This window comes from Mastigoproctus giganteus, chromosome 13 (assembly GCF_048544385.1).
Source record: "Mastigoproctus giganteus isolate SK-2022 chromosome 13, ASM4854438v1, whole genome shotgun sequence".
NCBI classification, from domain to species: domain Eukaryota; kingdom Metazoa; phylum Arthropoda; class Arachnida; order Uropygi; family Thelyphonidae; genus Mastigoproctus; species Mastigoproctus giganteus.
Window position 1 is genome coordinate 11654608 of NC_143587.1, and position 17492 is coordinate 11672099.

At 38.6% G+C, this 17492-nt stretch overlaps 1 protein-coding gene across 1 annotated transcript in view; it reads left to right on the forward strand.

Annotated features, from left to right (window-relative positions):
• Positions 1 to 17492, forward strand: part of LOC150075763 (caspase-3-like) — an 81995-nt gene that overhangs the window by 14821 nt on the left and 49682 nt on the right. The window contains exon 3 of the mRNA XM_090387874.1: positions 2299 to 2513. Within this exon, the coding sequence (XP_090244000.1) occupies positions 2299 to 2513 (215 nt within the window). The remainder of the gene's footprint in view (positions 1 to 2298; positions 2514 to 17492) is intronic.

Below are 17492 nucleotides of genomic sequence, written 5' to 3' on the forward strand. Positions count from 1 at the left end.
AAAATGGAATGCTAGCAGGTCAGCTTTATCCTTGGCTGAAGTGACAATAGAACCATCTGATTTGGACAGAGGTGGGAGCAAAGATGGGCAAAAGTTGCAGCCAATAGCTTTGGCAAGAGACCAGAATGCTCGGCTACCATTAGGGCAAGAAGCAAGTTTTCGACTTTTAGCCTGTTCAAACTCTAGTTTGGATTGATTAATAACTGCTTTACAATTGTTGCGAGCTTTGGTGTAGGCAGAAAATGAAACTGAAGAATTAGAAACAGCCAATTACAATAAGGCTGTTATTGCAATTATTATAAGGCTGTTCAAGAGAAGAACAACAGTCTTAGCACATTTATGGGAAAACCAAGGTTTAGATAAAGGACGAGATTTTAAAGTGGAGTGTGGGATAAAGGATTCCATTCCTGCAAGAATAATTTCACTGACACGATCTGAGCAAACGTTGACATCAGAAGTTTTGAAACAGTAATCAGACCAAGGAAAAGAAGAAAAGAAGTCTCGCAGGTCATCCCATTTTGCATTCTTGTAATGCCAAACAATACGAGGTTGGGAATAGCCATGAGATAAAGGTTCCATTGGAGAAGAGACAATCACCAAGTTGTGATCTGAAGTGCCTAAAGGACCTCTCACTTCAACCTTGTACTTAGAAGGGTTGTTTGTGAGAAAAAGATCAAGCGTATTGGCTGTATGATTAGGATTGTCTGGTATTCTTGTAGGTAAATGAACAATCTGTGCTAGGTCATTAGTAATTGCAAAAGCCTCAGCATCTCGACCTGCTGGGTCGGTGTGACTAGAAAACGGAAGTCAGCTGGAGTTGTGAACGTTAAAATCACCAAGGAAAATTACCTCACTGTTAGGAAAGTTGGACTGAGAAAGTCAAGTTGCAAAGAGAGGAAGTCAAAGAGCTCCAAGTGATTAGTGGAGTTGGGAGAACGGTAGAGACAAGAGATTAATTTGACACAATGAGGTAGAGAGATTTTAAGCCAGAGAAGATCAAAGAGAGTAGATTCCAAATTGCCAAGTCTCTGACAGGGAATATCAGAACGGACATATGCACAAATACCACCTTTGAGGCGAAAGGAATCATTCAGCAAATAATTTGTGCATCTGAGATGAGCAGTAGTTGAATCAACCGATAACTGAGATTCTGTCAGAAAAAGTACATGGGGTTTGGCAGACTGAAAGTGGAAATGGACATCGTTGAGATTAGAATTGAGACCACGTATATTTGTGAAATGAATTAGGAAGTGCTTGGGAGGTTTAGATCTTTTTGCAGATAAGCTTGCTCTATTAGTTTGACAATTCATGGTGTATTCAATAGTAATAAAAAGTGGGTGGGACATGCTGTATGAAGTAATGAAATTTTTGGATATGATGTACACATGGTAAGAATATACCCAGATCCTTGACATAGCGTGGCCTCAACAATGCTCCCCTCATACACACTACTCGGACTTCCTCCAGTCACTATCTGGCAGAATAGAGGTAGCAAGATTATAAACTAGCTGATCCGGAAGCCTCCTAGAGAGTTACCAATATGTTTGGTCCGGTGTACTAACTAGCGGCCGGCCTGCGAACACCGTTTTAGAGCTGTACCCTCGAAATGTAAGGAATATTGGATCTTGCCACGACGTTCATGATAACCTCAAAAGTCATCAATCATACTGCATGATGGAAGAGATAGGGAGGGGTTGACCGGAACTTAGCTCTAGAGATTAAACATGAGTTCCACCACTTCAAGCCTCCAGTAAGCAAAGTGGTGGTATTTCACCAGTTGATGAGAGTCATCTACCACCTAGTACTGCCTGGTAACATAGAGGGGCGGCATTCCTCCATGTGGTGTGGACGCCACACCCTGACCCCTGCTTACGTTGGTCCCACCATCGTGAAGGTGCAAGCACAGGATTTGGCTATCACAGACCATCCGGACTTTGCCGAAATTGGGTTCACTTGACTTGAGTGTCACCCGAGTATCAGTTCCATCAGCGTTTTAGACTCCCAGGTAGCAAGTACAGCTTGTCTGGCATATTTGAGAGAATGTCTGTGACAACCTAAAGGACCAATATTTTAACTTTTTTAATTTATGAAAGTATATCTATTTTGTGCTACTTCAGTAGAATTAAATATGGATTTCAATTTTTATTTTTTGCTTAAAAAGTAAACTATTTTTGAAAAATTAAAATATAGGATTGCACTTTAATCGTAAGAAGTGATTCATAACTTCCCTTCTTCTGTAAATCTGTTTTATAAAATCAGATGTTCTTTTACTGTATTTATTTATTTTTCTTTTTCCAGGAAGGGTCTCTTTAACATTTGTGATGAACTGGACGATAGAGAGGTTCTCAACCTATGTAGAATATTTGAATATAATGAAAATGAAGTGAATACAGCAGAAGACGTTTTCATTTGGCTTTATGAAAATAATAAAATAAAAAGTGCAGACTTAAATGTTTTATATGAAGCATTTAATGCTATTAACAGGAATGACTTGATAGTACAAGCAAAAGAGAGTAAGTATCCATTTATCAATTTATTAAATATAATTAATATTTTTTATCAGTATTTCTTGAAATCTTTGTTGTTTTATAGAGTAAACCCTGCTTAATGTGATAAATCATGTGACTACTCAAAACCGATAGTTTAGAGAGGTCACTATATGCAGCATTTTTAATTCCTACATAGGTGATTTTTAGGATAATCCTAGAATAGAAACTTTTAGAATAGAAAATTTACTAATTTGTATTATAAAATGAAAAGTTTAAGTTAAAACTCAAATCCCAGAGTTTGATTCTGGGATTTGAGTTTTAACTTAAAATTTTTGCAGGAATGGGATACACTTAAATAGAAGTGGTGCAAAAATATTTTCTGATGCTATTGAATCACTGTTAGGTGGAAAGTAAACTGCTAGTCAGGAGAAGGGGAACACAGACTAATGGATAAACAGCAGCTGCAGGCAGAGGTGTGAGTGATTCTTACAGTGCTTCTATTGCAAATTGTGGCATCCTAGAAAGCAAAATGTTCGGGATTTCATGAGTTGGTGGAGGGGGCCCCCGTCATGGAACAAGAAAATATTTGTTTTAAAATATTTTTAATGGTTACAAATGAGACATTGTGACAAATGACAACTAATGAGACGTATGGGAGAGAATAAAAATGCATGGGATACATATAAATTAACACGTGACACAGAAGCCTAGGATAGGTATAAAGCGATCTGTAACCAAGTTATAAAGGAAGTTAGGCAAGCGAAGGCAGATTATAGGAAATCTTTGGCAAGGGATGCAAAGAAAAACAGCAAAGAGTTCTTTACTTATGTAAACTATAGAAGGAAGGGGATGAATCAGATTAGTCCACTTGATATCAATGGTTCAACTGTTGATGATCCTGCTCAGGTAGCTAACAAACTAAATGAATATTTTGCATTGACATTCACACATGAGGAGTTATTCAGCCAGGGGAATGCCAGAAGTGTATTCATCTCTGGCAATAATCTAGATAATCTTGTAATAACTGAGAGTAAAGTGGAGGAGAAATTGTTGAAGATAAACACAAAAAAGGCACCCGGGGGTGGATGGGATCTATCCAGTTATATTAAAGGAGGCAGCAAATGAAGTAATCAAACCATAATTATGAGAGCTTCCTTGGACTCAGGGGAGGTACCCATAGAATGGAGATATGCAAATGTGACCCCAATTCACAAAGGAGGATCAAAAGCTGACACAAGTAATTATAGGCCTGTGAGTTTAACTTCTGTTCCAGGAAAATTAATGGAGGCCCTGGTTAAAGAGGCACTGGTTAAAGCACTGCAGGATCATCTAGACAAGACTTCAGTTATAGTTCGGACACAGCATGATTTTGTTAAGGGGAAGTCTTGCCTGACCAATATGATTGGATACTATGATGCAGTCGCAAAAGAACTTGATGCAGGGAATAACCTTGATATTATACTTGGATCTTAGAAAAGGTTTTGATACTGTTGCACATGGAAGACTGCTGCACAAATTGGAGCAGTCTGGCATTGCTCAAATTGCTGCTATGGATAAAGGGTGATTGAGGGGAGAAGACAGAGAATGGTAATCAATGGACACTGCTCATCGTGGACTAATGTTATTAGTGGAGTCCCCTAGGGTTCACTGTTGGGTCCATTATTGTTTTCTGTATTTATAAATGATATTGATGATAGTATATCAAGCTTAATGTTCAAGTTTGCCGACGATACGAAGGTTGGTAGGGTTGTCAAGGGCACTACTGACATTATGCTACTGCAACAGGATCTGGAAAGGTTGAGCAGATGGGCTGAGAGGTGGCAAATGAAGTTTAACATTGACAAATGTAAAGTACTACGTATGGGAAACAGCAACCCCAGAGCAACGTATCAACTCTGTGTTTCTACACTGACAGTGGTAGAGAATGAAAAGGACCTGGGTGTAATTGTGTAGGCAGATATGAAGTTCTCTGAGCAGTGCAGACGGGCTGCAAGAGTAGGTCATGGTGTCTTGTCAATGATATACGGGAAATTTTCTAGTAGGGATAAGGAAGTGATTACTCCTTCGTATAAGGCAATGGTCAGGCCACACCTTGAGTACTGTATACAGGTCTGGAGTTCTCATTTCAAGAAGAATGTATAGCTGCTGGAACGAGTACAGAGAAGGGAAACAAGATTAGTGAATGGAACAAAGGGTTGCTCTTACAAAGAAAGGCTTAAGTTTTGCAAATTACAGTGTATGGAGACTAGGCACCGGCGAGGTGATCTGATAGAGGTGTATAAAGCCTTGAATGGTTTGAGCATGCTCAATGCTGATGGGATTTTTCCTATTGCTCAGAATAATCACCTGAGAGGGCATAAATTAAAATTGAGGAAAGACAGATGTAGGATAGATGTGCAGAAATTTGCCTTTAGACAGCGGGTAGTTTGTTGGTGGAACAAACTTCCATCCCTCGTGGAAGTTGATAGCCTAAATAAATTTAAGGGTATTTTTAATGGAAATACCTGCACAGGTATTTCAAATGAATGGAGGGGTGAAGTGGAAGTTTTTTTTTTTTTTTTTGTTTTTTTTGGCTGATGCTGCATAAGGTTGCTTTCTTGCAACATAAGCCTCTACTAATGCTACAGACCAGCTTATATCTATCATAGGCTTCCATGTCACCCATTAATTTGTATTTATCCCATGGATTTTTCTTCTCTGCCATATGTCTCATTAGTTCATCTGACATCCCCTTAGGCCTAAACGTTGAACAATATTTCTTAGTTGGTATGTAAAGCATAGTAGGGGGCTTAGAGGGGAACAGGTATCCTGTGTGTTATCAGACACTCAGCCTAAAACACTGATGGATCCAATATCTCTCTATTACAGAAGATTTAGGAGAAGTCCGGTTGGCCTGCTTCCCTAAAATCCACTCATGCACACCTTCTCGATGGTAAGCCCTGTTACGTCACTTAGATGGCAACGAACGTGTAGAGTGGTTCTCTTCAAGACGCCTGGTCAGCGTGAAGAGGAAAAGACCAAACCCTCCAGCAATGAGAGCACAACAATACAAATGGCCCTCAGTCCCCAGCAGCTTTCACTCTCCCTCTTACGGCAGCGAGAGGATCAGAGTGGAAGCAGAGGGTGCTAAGAATCTCTGGGTACGACCAGGCTGCCATGCACAGAAATTGAACCTGGCCTGTTATAACGTACGATCACTCATCGGTGAAGACAGGATATTAGAGCTGGAAAAGGAATTAGAAAATGTGAATTGGAATATCATCGGTTTGGCTGAAATAAGAAGAAGAAATGAATCACTTATAAGTTTATCAAGTGGAAATCTGCTGTACACCAATGGAAACAGTGAAAGGAGTGAAGGTGGAGTTGGGTTTATGGTCCATAAAGATTTTAAAAACAACATCTTGGAATTCAAAAGTACATCACCAAGGGTGTCAAGACTAATACTCAAGATTTCTAAGAGGTACAAGCTAAAGATTATAATGATTTATGCACCAACATCGAGCCATGATGATGAAGAGGTTGAAGAAATGTACACTGAAATCGAGAGTCTTCTAGATGAGCAGAAAACCCACTACACTATTATTATGGGGGACTTCAATGCTAAGGTTGGAAAAAGGCAAAACAGCGCAGAAAGAGGAACTATAGGAAATTTTGGAATTGGTGAAAGAAATAAAAGAGGTGAAAGACTTGTGGAATTTGCAGAATCTCAAGGAATGTCAGTAATGAACACTTTTTTTTTCAAGAAAAGGGTGAACAGAAAGTGGACATGGAAGAGTCCAAATGGATTAACAACTAATGAAATCGACTTCATCCTCACTAACAGAAGATATATTGTGAATGATGTTACCGTCCTGAATAAGGTAAATGTTGGAAGTGATCACAGAATGGTAAGATGTACACTTGATATAGATGTAGGAAAGGAAAGGAAAAAACTGACTCGAGTAAATAATACAAAGGTCTTTGAAATAACAGAGGAGGAGAAAAAGCAGTATGTACTGGAACTTAAGAACAAGTTTGAGCTTCTGCAGACTGCTCAGGACCAAGATATCGACTAGGAATATTACAACTTTCTGAAAGTGATAAAGCCCAAGAAACCTATAGGGAAACAGAAATCCAAAGAAGAAAAAATTAGTCAAGAAACACTTGTCATGATGAACCAAAGACGACAAATGAAGAGCAAGAAAAACACTGACAGGGAGAAAATTGAGTATACTGAGTTATGCAAAGCCATTAGAAAGAGACTCAGAGAGGACATAAGAAGATTTAACACAAGAAAAGTAGAACAAGCATTAAGGGAAAACAAAGGATTTAAATCAGCAGCCATGAGCAGTAATACAGAAAGACAAATGATACTGAAACTGAAGAATAGCGATGGTGTACTTATAAACAGCAGAGAAGGCATAATTCAAATAGCAGAAGACTACTATAGAGAATTATACAAGGAGCGAGGGAATGATACCAGCAGTGGGGAAGATGGATTGCAAAGTAGCAACACATACAACATACCTGATATTCTTCCTGATGAGGTAGAACATGCATTGAAGAAAATGAAGAATCGGAAAGCCCCGGGGGAAGATGAAGTTACTGTAGAGTTGTTAAAATTGGGAGGAAGAGACATAACACAAAAACTGGCTAGGCTCTTCACAAAGTGCATTAGAAAAGGTGTGATGCCTAAGCAGTGGAATAATGCAATCATAGTTTTGCTGCATAAGAAAGGAGATAAATCAGAAATTGGAAATTATAGACCAATTAGCTTGTTATCCCATATCTACAAGTTGTTCACAAGGATCATTACTAACAGATTAGAAAGAATACTTGATGAGAATCAACCGAAAGAGCAAGCTGGCTTTAGGACAGGATTCTCAACTATGGATCACCTTCACGTAATATCACAGCTAATGGAGAAAGCAAATGAATATAAAACACCATTATGCCTGGCATTTGTGGATTATGAGAAGGCATTTGACTCCATACAGCATAAGGCAATGTTTCGGGCACTGGAAAGACAAGGCATAGATACTCCATATATTATGATCTTGAAGAAAATATATGAGAGTGCTACATTCTTTATTAGACTAGACAAAGACAGTAGCAAATTTAAAATCGAGAAAGGAGTTCGACAAGGAGACACAATATCTCCGAAGCTGTTTACTGCTGCCCTTGAGGAAGCTTTCAGAAGATTAGACTGGTCGCAGAAAGGAGTCAATGTGAACGGAGAGTACCTAAACCATTTACGATTTGCAGATGACATTGTGGTCATAAGCCACGATCCCAAAGAATTAGAGGAAAATCTTAATCAGTTATGCACAGTTAGTAAGGATTTTGGACTAAAGATGAATATGGCTAAAACAAAAGTAATGATGAACAAGTATGCCACGGAAAGGGAAATAATGATTGAAGGGGCAGTAATTGAAAAGGTGGAGTCATATACTTATCTGGGACAAGTTATTAGCTGTAATAATGATAAATGGCTGGAAGTCAAGAGAAGAATAAATTTTGGATGGATAGCATTCAGGAAATATAGTCACATACTGAAGAGCAATATCCCAGTTTGTCTGAAACGTAAAATAATGAATCAATGTATACTCCCCACCATGACTTATGGAAGTGAAACTTGGGCACTCACCAAAAGAATGGAAGAGAAGCTAAGAACTACACAGCGAAGAATGGAACGAATTATATTGGGAATCAGACTGTTAGATAAGAAGAGAAACACATGGATTAGGCAGCAAACTCAAGTAAAGGACATTCTTATCAAAACTAAAGAACTAAAATGGTCTTGGGCAGGACACATAGCTTGAAGACATGATGACAGATGGACTAAGAAAATAACAGAATGGTACCCAAGAGGAGCTAGAAGAAAACCTGGAAGACAAAGGCGGAGATGGATAGATGAAATTCATGAGTTTTTGAGTAGTAAATGGATGGCTAGTGCTCAAAACAGGAGGAACTGGAAAGTTGCTGGAGAGGCCTTCATCCTGCAGTGGATTGAAAATGGCTGATGATGATGATGTAAAGCATAGTAGCTTCCAAGATAAGTTCTTTGAATGCTTCCCATTTTGAATTTGCTGTTGGTAACATCATCAGTTGGTCCCACTGTATAGAATTTAAATACTGTCTCTGACCATCGTAGTCGCTTTTACGAAAGCAAAAACGCTTCCCTTTACCCCTAATGGTAGTTACCTCTTTGAGTAAATCCTACTTCAGCACACTACGACCTAGTGGTTCCTTTATCTGTAGATTCTTAATGCATGAATAATCACTACTGATAATCATATCAAGAGTATTACTCCCTCTAGTTGTCTCCCGAACATGCTGATGTAGAAAACAATTATCCAATAAATCCACAAAAGCTGTGCTAGTGTGTGTGACCAACCCACAAATTCCAGTCAATATTTGGGAAATTAAAATCCCCCATTATAAGACTCTCTGATTTACTGGCCCACTCTATTTCCCTGTACAGTTTCTTATTATACTCATCAGAGTCATTAGGCCTATAGCACACTCCTACTCTCAATTTTGAACTCCCAATGCTTATGTCACACCAAACTGACTCGAAACTGCACTGTCCAGCGATGTTGACTGGCTTCACTTCCTTGGATTTTATGGTTTCTTAACTAATAGCATAACCCCCTCCTCCCTTCCTATCCTGTCTATCCTTTCTGTACACATTGTACTCCCCAAGTTCCAGTTCTGCATTTATATCTGTGTGACACCACATCTCTGATATCCCAACAATATCTTCCTTTGATGTTTTGAGCAATACTTCAAATTCATCAAATTTATTTACCAAACTCCTAGCATTGGTGTACACGCAAGTATACATGCACCTGTTCCTATTCTTAGCTACCTTAACACAACCCATGTGTTTACTTGTACCGCAATGACTCCCTGCAGTCTCTGAAATATCCTGCATCTTGTTTTCCAGGCTCCTGCCTATTCCAATAGAAGCAGTGCAAGAATCACTTTCACCGATGCCAGTGGCTACTGTTAATCTATTAGTCCTTGTATCCCCCTGACCCACCTAACACTGCCTCGATAGCATCAGCAAATATTCTTGCACCCTTTCTGTTTAAGTGTATCCCATCCCTGTAGAAGCAGTCTCTCCTGAATTTATGGGGAATGGCTTTATTAAGAGACAATCCTTAACAAATCTTCACATGATGCTATGTTTGGATACTCTGATGCAGTAACAAAGAAACTGGATGCAAAGAGTAATTTTGTTATCTTATATTCAGGACTTAAGAAAAGTTTTTGGCACTGTTCCATATAAAATTCTGCTATACGAATTGGAGCACTATGGCATTAAGTGAAAATTACTGCTGTGGATAAAGGGATGGTTGAGTACGAGAAGACCAAGAGTGGTTATCGATGGGCACTGCTCTTCTGGGACTAATGTTATTAGCAGAATCTCTCAGAGTTCAGTATTGGGCCCCTTCTTGTATTCTATATTTATCACAGTAATCAGGGTGTGTTACTGTAACAAAATCAAAACAAATTATTAGATGGACTGAGAAGGAGCAATAGAAGTTTAACATTGACAAATGTAATGTACAGATCAGTCTAGCAACTGTGTGGTACTACACTCAGGGTAGGGGAAAATGAAAAAGATCTTGAGGTAATTTTACAGTCAGATATGAAATTTTCTGAGCAATGCACATAGGCTGCCAGGACAGCCTATCTGTACATTGTCAATATTTATCAGGAATTTTCCTAGTAGGGATAAGGAGGTGATTATCCCATTGTGTAAGGCAATGGGCCGACCACATCTTGAGTACTGCATACTGGTCTGGAAGCCTCATTTTAGGAAGGATGTAGATCTATTGGAACAGGTGCAGAGAAGGGCAACCAGAATGGTGTAGGGAACAAAAGGGTGGTCTTACCAAGACAGGCTTCAGTTCTGCAAATTGCTGTGTCTGGAGACTAGGCACCTTCAAGATGATTTGATTGAGATGTTTAAGGCTTTGAATGGATTAAGTAAGTTCAATGCTAATGGCATTCTTCCTCTTGCTCAGACTACAAAACATGAGGGGATGGGACATAAATTGAAATTAAGGGAAGATGGTTATAGAATAGATGTAGAGAGGTTTGCCTTCAGTGAGCAAGTGGTTGTTGGAACAGACTTCTGGTGTCTTGGAAATATGCAGTTTGAATAAATTCAAGGAAGAACCAGACAAATTATTGTGTGATGAGACAGGTGAAGAGAGGGTGTTTTTTGTTTTTTTTTTTTTTTTTGTCTGATGCTTTATAAGCTTGTTTCTTGCATCATATGTCACTACTACTAATACTTCATATGGGGAACAGTATCCCCAGATTAATATGCCAACTGTGTGGTACCACATTTGGGGTATTTGGAGAAGGAAAAGGACCTGGGAGTAAATGTGCAGTTGGATATGAAATTTAGTGCAAACAGGCTGCCAGTTACCTATTCCCAGTGGGTGTATAGGTACTCATTGACAATAAGTAACAATAGTCTTCCTTATTGGAGAAGCATTACTTATTCAAGGTATAACGAGATAGGCTTTGTGAAGGAATTCATGATAACAGATGTTATGTAATTGTGCCACTGTATAACTTTGGGTGGTTTACTGTGTGTAGAAATGATGTTATTGCACTAACTTATATGACAGTAAACTCTTCTCATAGTCTGAGGCTTTTTATTTCTAAATCTCATGTGTATCATGATACCTAAGTAAATATAAAGGCTAGCATTGCATAAAAGGGTTTTGTTTTGTTTTTTTACACTTTTTAAATTTATTTTTTTAGTACAATTTTACTCAAATATTAGGCAGCCAACTTAAAATAAAAACAAATTAATATTAAAAAGAATATATGTACAAAATTTTCTGCAAAATTTCATCAGAAACTTACTGTGGAGTTCACCCTATCAGAAAACTGATTACCCTATGCTTCCACCTTACTGATGAAAGGATTAAAGAAATATCAACTATCAAGTTAACTCAACTGATCTTCTAGAAAGGTGCTACTTTAGATGACTCAGGGTGTCCTGTATTTTTATTAGTTTCCCAATTTAAAAAAAAAAAAAAAAATTAACTGTCATGTTATACTTCTCTTCGGAATTTTTCACAATCCATTCCCAGTTTGTGTGCCACTGAGCTAGAACTCTGGAATCAGAATTGGAATTTCTTCTGAACTTTGATAACTGCTCCATTGTGAGTGAGCTCTTCTGAGCTTTATATGGTATTCAGCATATGTGGAGTGTTGTTTACCTAAATGTCACTGTTCATTGTTTGAAATCCTTCTTGAAATCTCTGTTGACTGTACATCATCATCATCAGCCATTTTCAATCCACTGCAGGATGAAGGCCTCTCCAGCAACTTTCCAGTTCCTTCTGTTTTGAGCACTGGCCATCCATTTACTATCCAAAAACTCATGAAATTAATCTATCCATCTCCGCCTTTATCTTCCAGGTTTTCTTCTAGCTCCTCTTGGGTACCATTCTGTTATTTTCTTAGTCCATCTGTCATCATGTCTTCGAGCTATGTGTGTCCTGCCCAAGCCATTTTAGTTCTTTAGTTTTGATAACAATGTCTTTTACTTGAGTTTGCTGCCTAATCCATGTGTTTCTCTTCTTATCTAACAGTCTGATTCCCAATATAATTCGTTCCATTCTTCGCTGGGTAGTTCTCAGCTTCTCTTCCATTCTTTTGGTGAGTGCCCAAGTTTCACTTCCATAAGTCATGGTGGGGAGTATACATTGGTTCATTATTTTACGTTTCAGACAAACTGGGATATTGCTCTTCAGTATGTGACTATATTTCCTGAATGCTATCCATCCAAATTTATTCTTCTCTTGACTTCCAGCCATTTATCATTATTACAGCTAATAACTTGTCCCAGACAAGTATATGACTCCACCTTTTCAATTACTGCTCCTTCAATCATTATTTCCCTTTCTGTGGCATACTTGTTCACCATTACTTTTGTTTTAGCCATATTCATCTTTAGTCCAAAATTGTTACTAACTGTGCATAACTGATTAAGATTTTCCTCTAATTCTTTGGGATCATGGCTTATGACCACAATGTCATCTGAAAATCGTAAATGGTTTAGGTACTCTCCGTTTACATTGACTCCTTTCTGTGACCAGTCTAATCTTCTGAAAGCTTCCTCAAGGGCAGCAGTAAACAGCTTTGGAGATATTGTGTCTTCTTGTCGAACTCCTTTCTCGATTTTAAATTTCCTACTATCTTTGTCTAGTCTAATAAAGGAGGTAGCAGTCTCATATATTTTCTTCAACATCATAATATATGGGGTATCTATGCCTTGTCTTTCCAGTGCCCAAAACGTTGCCTTATGCTGTATGGAGTCAAATGCCTTTTCATAATCCACAAATGCCAGGCATGATGGTGTTTTATATTCATTTGCTTACTACATTAGCTGTGATATTACGTGAAGGTGATCCATAGTTAAGAATCCTGTCCTAAAGCCAGCTTGCTCTTTCGGTTGATTCTCATCAAGTATTCTTTCTAATCTGTTAGTAATGACCCTTGTGAACAACTTGTAGATGTGGGATAACAAGCTAATTGGTCTACTATAATTTCCAATTTCTGATTTATCTCCGTTCTTATGCAGCAAAACTATGATTGCATTATTCCACTGCTTAGGCATCACACCTTTTCTAATGCACTTTGTGAAGAGCCTTGCCAGTTTTTGTATTATGTCTCTTCCTCCAAATTTTAACAACTCTACAGTAACTTCATCTTTCCCGAGGCTTTCTGATTCTTCATTTTCTTCAATGCATGTTCTACCTCATCAGGAAGAATATCGGGTATGTCGCATGTGTTGCTACTTTGCAATCCATCTTCCCCACTGCTGGCATCATTCCCTCGCTCCTTGTATAATTCTCTATAGTAGTCTTCTACTGTTTATAAGTACACCATCGCTATTCTTCAGTTTCATTTGTCTTTCTGTATTACTGCTCATGGCTGCTGATTTAAATTCTTTATTTTCCCTTAATGCATGATCTACTTTTCTTGGGTTAAATCTTCTTATGTCCTCTCTGAGTCTCTTTCTAATGGCTTTGCATAACTCAGTATACTCAATATTCTTCCTGTCAGTGTTTTTCTTGCTCTTCATTTGTTGTCTTCGGTTCATCATGACAAGTGTTTCTTGACTAATTTTTTCTTCTTTGGATTTCTGTTTCCCTATAGGTTTCTTGGGCTTTATCACTTTCAGAAAGTTGTAATATTCCTAGTCGATATCTTGGTCCTGAGCAGTCTGCAGAAGCTCAAACTTGTTCTTAAGTTCCAGTACATACTGCTTTTTCTCCTCCTCTGTTATCTCAAAGACCTTTGTATTATTTGTATTTACTCGAGTCAGTTTTTTCCTTTCCTTTCCTACATCTATATCAAGTGTACATCTTACCATTCTGTGATCACTTCCAACATTTACCTTATTCAGGACGGTAACATCATTCACAATACATCTTCTGTTAGTGAGGATGAAGTCGATTTCATTAGTTGTTAATCCATTTGGACTCTTCCATGTCCACTTTCTGTTCGCCCTTTTCTTGAAAAAAGTGTTCATTACTGACAGTCCTTGAGATTCTGCAAATTCCACAAGTCTTTCACCTCTTTTATTTCTTTCACCAATTCCAAAATTTCCTATAGTTCCTCTTTCTGCACTGTTTTGCCTTTTTTCAACTTTAGAATTGAAGTCCCCCATAATAATAGTGTAGTGGGCTTTCTGCTCATCTAGGAGACTCTCAATTTCGGTGTACATTTCTTCAACCTCTTCATAATCATGGCTCGATGTTGGTGCATAAATCATTATAACCTTTAGCTTGTACCTCTTAGAAATCTTGAGTATTAGTCTTGACACCCTTGGTGATGTACCTTTTGAATTCCAAAATCTTGTTTTTAAAATCTTTATGAACCAGGAACCCAACTCCACCTTACTCCTTTCACTGTTTCCATTGGTGTACAGCAGATTTCCACTTGATAAACTTATAAGTGATTCATTTCTTCTTCTCGTTTCAGCCAAACTGATGATATTCCAATTCACATTTTCTAATTCCTTTTCCAGCTCAAATATCCTGTCTTCTAATATCCTCCTTGAAATGTTGTTCAACTGGAAACAAGATTGAAAATATAGTCCTTGTCACACTTGGTCAAAATTTATCTGCACAGTGTGCTCCAATAGTTTTCTCCTCATCAAAGTAATTTATTTGAATTTATGCCAGCTCAGGTGATTATTCTGAGCAAGAGGAAGAATTCCATCGGCATTGAGCATGCTCAAACCATTCAAGGCTTTATACACCTCTATCAGATCACCATGCTGGTGCCTATTCTCTAGACACTGTAATTTTCAAAACTTAAGCCTTCTTCGTAAGAGCAACCCTTTGTTCCATTCACTAATCTTGTTGCCCTTCTCTGTACTCGTTCCAGCAGCTATACATCCTTCTTGAAATGAGACCTCCAGACCTGTATACAGTACTCAAGGTGTGCCCTGACCATTGCCTTATACAAAGGAGTAATCACCTCCTTATCTCTGCTACCCTGACTTAGTGACCTAATTTATTAGGTCATTGAATGTTTACAGATTTTTTGACAAGGGTTTGACATATTATAGCCTAAGTTGCTGATGCGCCAATAAAACTCAACCAATCAATCAGTCAATCCTTATCTCTGCTAGAAAAATTCCTGTATATCATTGACAAGACACCATGAGCTACTCTTGCAGCCCGTTTGTACTCCTCAGAAAACTTCATGTCTGCTGCACAATTACCCCAGGTCCTTTTCATTCTCTACCACTGTCAGTGTAGTACCACAGAGTTGATACGTTGCTCTGGGTTTACTGTTTCCCATATGTAGTACTTTACATTTGTCAATGTTAAACTTCATTTGCCACCGAGTAATTACAGACCAGTTAGTTTAACTTCTGTTCCGGGTAAAATAATGGAGTCACTGGTTAAAGATGCATTGCAGGATCATCTAGACAAGACTGCAGCAATAATTCAAACACAGCATGGGTTTGTTAAGGGAAAGTCTTGTCTGACAAATTTGATTGGTTATTATGATGTGGTCACAAAGGAACTGGATGCGAAAAATAATTTTGATATCATATACTTGGATTTCAGGAAAGCTTTTGACACTGTTGCGCATGGAAGACTACTGTACAAATTGGAGCAGAATGGTATTAAGGGTAAGTTGCTACAATGGATAAAAGGATGGTTAAGTGGGAGAAGACAGAGGGTGGTAATCAATGGGTGCTGCTCTTCATGGACTAATGTTATTAGTGGAGTCCCACAGGGTTCGGTGTTGGGTCCACTGTTGTTTTGTGTATTTATCAATGATATTGATGAAGGTATATCAGGCTTAATGTCGAAGTTTGCAGATGACACAAAGGTTGGCAGGGTTGTTAATGACAGTAATGGCAGTGTGCTACTGCAACAGGATCTAGATAATTTGGGCAGATGGGCTAAGAAGTGGCAACTGAAGTTCAACCTTGACAAATGCAAAGTACTGCATATGGGTAGAAGTAACCCCAGAGAAACGTACCAACTGTGTGGTACTACACTTAAGGTGGTAGAAAATGAAAAAGACCTGGGAGTAATTGTGCAGTCAGATATGAAGTTTTCTGAGCAATGCAGACAGGCTGCTAGGGCAGGTCATGGGGTTTTGTCTATGATAAATAGGAATTTTGCTAGCAGGGAAAAAGAGGTGATTGTCCCTCTGTATAAGGCAATGGTCAGGCCACGCTTTGAGTACTGCGTACAGGTCTGGAGGCCTCATTTTAGGAAGGATGTAGATTTGCTTGAGCGTGTACAGAGAAGAGCAATACGATTGGTGAGGGGAATGAAGGGATTCTCTTACCAAGAGAGGCTTAAGTTCTGCAAATTGCAGTGGCTGGAGACTAGGCACCTGCGCGGTGATCTGATTGAGGTCTATAAGGCCTTGAATGGGTTGAGCACGCTGAATTCTGATGGGATCCTTCCACTTGTTCAGATTACGAACCTACGGGGACATAAGTTCAAATTAAGAAAGGACAGATGTAGAATAGATGTGCGGAAATTTGCCTTTAGCCAGCGGGTGGTTAATTGCTGGAACAAACTTCCATCTGTCGTTGTGGAAGTTGATAGGTTAAATAAATTTAAGGAGGAACTGGACAGGCATTTGGAGGGAATGGTGTGATGATTTTTTTTTTTTTTTTTTTTGGCTGATGCTGCATAAGCTCCTACACTTGCTTTCTTGCATCATGTGCCACTACTACTACTACTACTACCTCTCAGCCCATCAGTTCAACCTTTCCAGATCCTGTTGCAGCAGCATACTGTCAGTAGTGTCCTTAACAACCCTGCCAATCTTTGTATCGTCTGCAAATTTGGTCATTAAGCTTGATATACCATCATCAATATTTTTTTTACAGAAATAAATACAGAAAACAACAATGGACCCAACAGTGAACCCTAGGAGACTCCACTAATAACATTAGTCCACGTTGAGCAGTGTCCATTGATTACCCTCTCTGTCTTCTCACACTCTCAACCATCCCTTTAGCCATAGCAGCAATTTTCCTCCAATTCGACACTACTCCAATTTGTGCAGCAGTCTTCCATGTGCAACAGTATCAAAAGCCTTTCTAAGATCCAAATATATAATATCAAAGTTATTCCCTGCATCCAGTTCTTTTGTGACTGCATTATAGTATCAAATCAAATTGGTCAGGCAAGACTTACCCTTAACAAAACCATGCTGTGTTTGAGCTATAACTGAAGTCTTGTCTAGATGATCCTGCAGTGCTTCTTTAACCAGTGCTTCCATTAATTTTCCTGGAATAGAAGTTAAACTCATAGGCTATAATTACTTGTGTGAGCCTTTGATCCTCCTTTGTGAATTGGGGTCACATTTGCACATTTCCAGTCTATGGCTACCTCCCTGAGTTCAAAGAACCTCTCATAATTATGGCTAAGGGTTTGCTTACTTCATTTGCTGCCTCCTTTAATATAACTGGATAGATCCCATCCATCTAACTGAGAG